We start from the raw sequence: 3,251 nt of genomic DNA on the forward strand, positions 1-3,251 counted from the left end.
CTCCCCACTACTTGAAACATGGCATCTTATGAAATCTATGGGTTCTGTTTCCCTCCTCTATTTTTTTGTTTGTTTTTCATTTGATCCTTCTCTATCCTTTGCCTCTATCACCCCTGCAATGTTTCCTCAGAGGAGGGCTTTGACCTGTAAGAGAGCTTTACATGGTTAGTTATAAAAGTCCATAGGGCCAACGTTACACCAGAAACATCTCACCTCACTATGCCATGGCTCCTTTGCTCCCTCTTAGTTCTTTTTCTTTGTCTTTTCTTTTCCACAGAATCTTGCTCTATCATCCAGGCTGGAGTGCAGTGGTGCGATCTTGGCTCACCGCAATCTTCGCTTCCTGGGTTCAAGCGATTCTCCTGCCTCAGCCTCCCAAGTAGCTGGGATTACAGGTGTGCATCACCACACCCAGCTAATTTTTGTATTTTTAATAGAGACAGGGTTTCGCTATGTTGGCCAGACTGGTCTTGAACTCCTGACCTCAAGTGATCCATCTGCCTTGGATCCCAAAGTGCTGGGACCACAGGCGTGAGCCACCATGCCTGGAGTGGTTGCTGTTTTCACATTGGCCCACCACAGTTTCCAGCAAGGATTTGTCACTGACTTTCAGAGACAATAGAAATCATGTCGCCTCTCTTGCACTTCCTCCTGTACATTTACTGACACCATATGTAGGAATAACTTGCCACTTAGTTTGTCTTGGATACTGTGTTGTCTGTGGGTGTGAGTTTCGCCCTCTTCATAGATCTGTCTGGTTTTATGTGGAGATTCAAAGAGATGAAAAACTATGCCTTCTTGATAATTCCTCATTTCTCCCTGAATTTTTAATAATTACAAGGTGGGTCTGTCTCAAAGTGAATAGTTCCTAAAAGTAAAACCTCAACTTCTAACTTCTGAAATATAGAGACACAGATGAAAATTCATTCATATACAGAATGTACAGTAAATATCCACAGTTAGGAATCAGGAATAATGAATCAAAACATATCAACAGATTTAAGTGTTTATATTTCTGCAAGAAAATCTATGTTGATATTATGAACCATTCTCTTTTAGGCAAAGATCAGCCTAAAAAAATAAATATCCTAGGAGTGGTTGTCTCCAAAAGTTAGTTCTGCCTTTGATTTTAAAATTCCATAGCTTAAGATATTTCTGGGCTCATTTCCAAGAGTACATATATAATTTACAGTGTCTGACTACTTACTGCTGACAATCGTTCTGTCCTTTCCCCTTTAGGATCAATGCAAGAGATACCACTTTGAGGAAAAAAAGCCATATCCCATTTTCTACCAATGAAAGTCAAATCCAGATATATCTGTGTGAACTATATCTATACCCAGGTTTACCTATTTTAAACATGAACTGGGATCTAGAGTTTTGACTTTTTGTTAATACAGAAAATTGAAAGTCTATCTTATAAAAAATATAATGAGCCTAAGACTATAATCCATTCAATCCTCCTAGCCCTTATCAGTTTTCAAATTACACCATTTATTTACTTGTTTGCTTTTCTACCAGAATATAAACATCATGGGGCAAGGACTTTCCGTGTTCTTGCTAACAATCTTATCCCTAGTTCTTTGTACCCAGAAGAGACTCAATTAAAAATCAGCAAAATGGAGTTGAAAACATTTTTATATCCCTTTCATTTATATAGTATGTGTTCCACAGAAAATAGTAGAGAGCTCATAAATAACTTCAATGCCACTAGTAAAACTTGCATATTTGAATAGCCTTGAAAGACTTCATCCCACCTTGGAATTGGAAGTGGACTCCAAGAAACAAAGTCTGTTGCCAAATCCTTCTGCTGCCAAGCATAGTTTCTGTTGTTCTTTGTGGATGGTTGCGGTGCACTGCAGAACCACTTCATCATCCTGCAAAGGGGGAGAAAGGGAGGGAAAAATAAGTGAGACCTGACATGACTCCACAGTCCAAATTAGATCTTGAAGAACATTATTTTAGTGCATTTAAAAAATCTGTGCGCAATGTAAAAACTACTGTCAAAAAAACAACCAAAAGAAACCCCTACAGAATCAGTCCCTAATGTACTTTTTATTTGCAAAAAAGCAATTGGGTGGGGGAGAAGAGGGGAGCTACAGCCACTCAAGGCAATTAGCAGTTTTCTGATTGTACTGACTGATCTCAGAGGCAACCTGAACAAATAAAAGTAAAATACAGGATTTTCATATTATTATCACTATTTTAGTCATCAAAATTAACAAGCAATTGTCTGACATATTTCTAGGACACCAAGTATCATCAAGAATGGAACAGATTCTAATAGCAGGCACACGTGTCATTTCAAAACTCACACCGGAAAACAGGTCAATAACAGAACTTCCTCAGTTCAAAGTGATGGCAAAAGTCATCTTAGTTCAACCACGCATTAGTTGCTTGAGCACATCTGAAAGGATCCTGGGTTGCTTAAGAACGCGTGGAGAGACAATTTCTTATTTCAGTCCTCTGAAAGCCAAAACAGCTTTCCAATCAATTAGTTAAGCAAGGTTACTGAAGAAACTGCACATGGAGAAAGATGAAAATTAGGAGGACTCAATACAGGCAGCGCGAGTGCTGCAGGAATCATGGACTGTAGAACAAGCAAGATCTGGATTCCCATCCCAGCTCACCAGGTACTAGGTTATATGATGTGAGGCGAAGTACTGAATTTCTAAAATGATGAAGTAAATCCGATAAAGCACCTTACGTAATGACTAGCATACAAAGGCACCAAATGCACAGTAAGTAAATGGAAAATACAGGTTCTATGTGGCAAGGGCCTAAAAAGTCTGACCATTTACGTGTTTTGACATCTCAACCTCAAAGAAACAAAAGAAAACATAACAGAGTAGTAAAAAAACAATATAATCATCAACCCTTCTAATTAGACAGAAAAGGGATACACAAGTATATTCTAGAAGCCCTTCACCAAGGTAGTATGGCAGGGCATAGGTGATGGGAATAAAGCCTCAAAAGCAGACAGCAAGGTTTTTTTTTTTTTTTTAGCTAACCTAAAGAATATGCTATATGGCTGGGCGCGGTGGCTCACACCTGTAATCCCTGCACTTTGGGAGGCCAAGGCGGGAGGGTCACCTAAGATTGGGAGCTCGAGACCAGCCTGAACCAACATGGAGAAACCCCATCTCTACTAAAAATATAAAAATTAGCCAGGCATGGTGGCACATGCCTGTAATCCCAGCTACTCAGGAGGCTGAGGCAGGAGAATTGCTTGAACCTGGGAGGCAGAGGTT

General features: G+C 39.6%; 1 protein-coding gene across 1 annotated transcript in view; it reads right to left on the reverse strand.

Moving 5' to 3' along the window:
* Positions 1-2,797, reverse strand: part of RYR2 (ryanodine receptor 2 (cardiac)) — a 620,934-nt gene extending 618,137 nt beyond the window's left edge. Inside the window, 2 exon segments of the mRNA XM_011976391.1 lie at positions 1,758-1,877; positions 2,708-2,797. Of these exon segments, the coding sequence (XP_011831781.1) occupies positions 1,758-1,877; positions 2,708-2,797 (210 nt within the window).
* Positions 2,798-3,251: the final 454 nt, after the last annotated feature.

Source organism: Mandrillus leucophaeus, unplaced genomic scaffold, assembly GCF_000951045.1.
Source record: "Mandrillus leucophaeus isolate KB7577 unplaced genomic scaffold, Mleu.le_1.0 Scaffold165, whole genome shotgun sequence".
Classification (NCBI taxonomy): Eukaryota; Metazoa; Chordata; class Mammalia; order Primates; family Cercopithecidae; genus Mandrillus; species Mandrillus leucophaeus.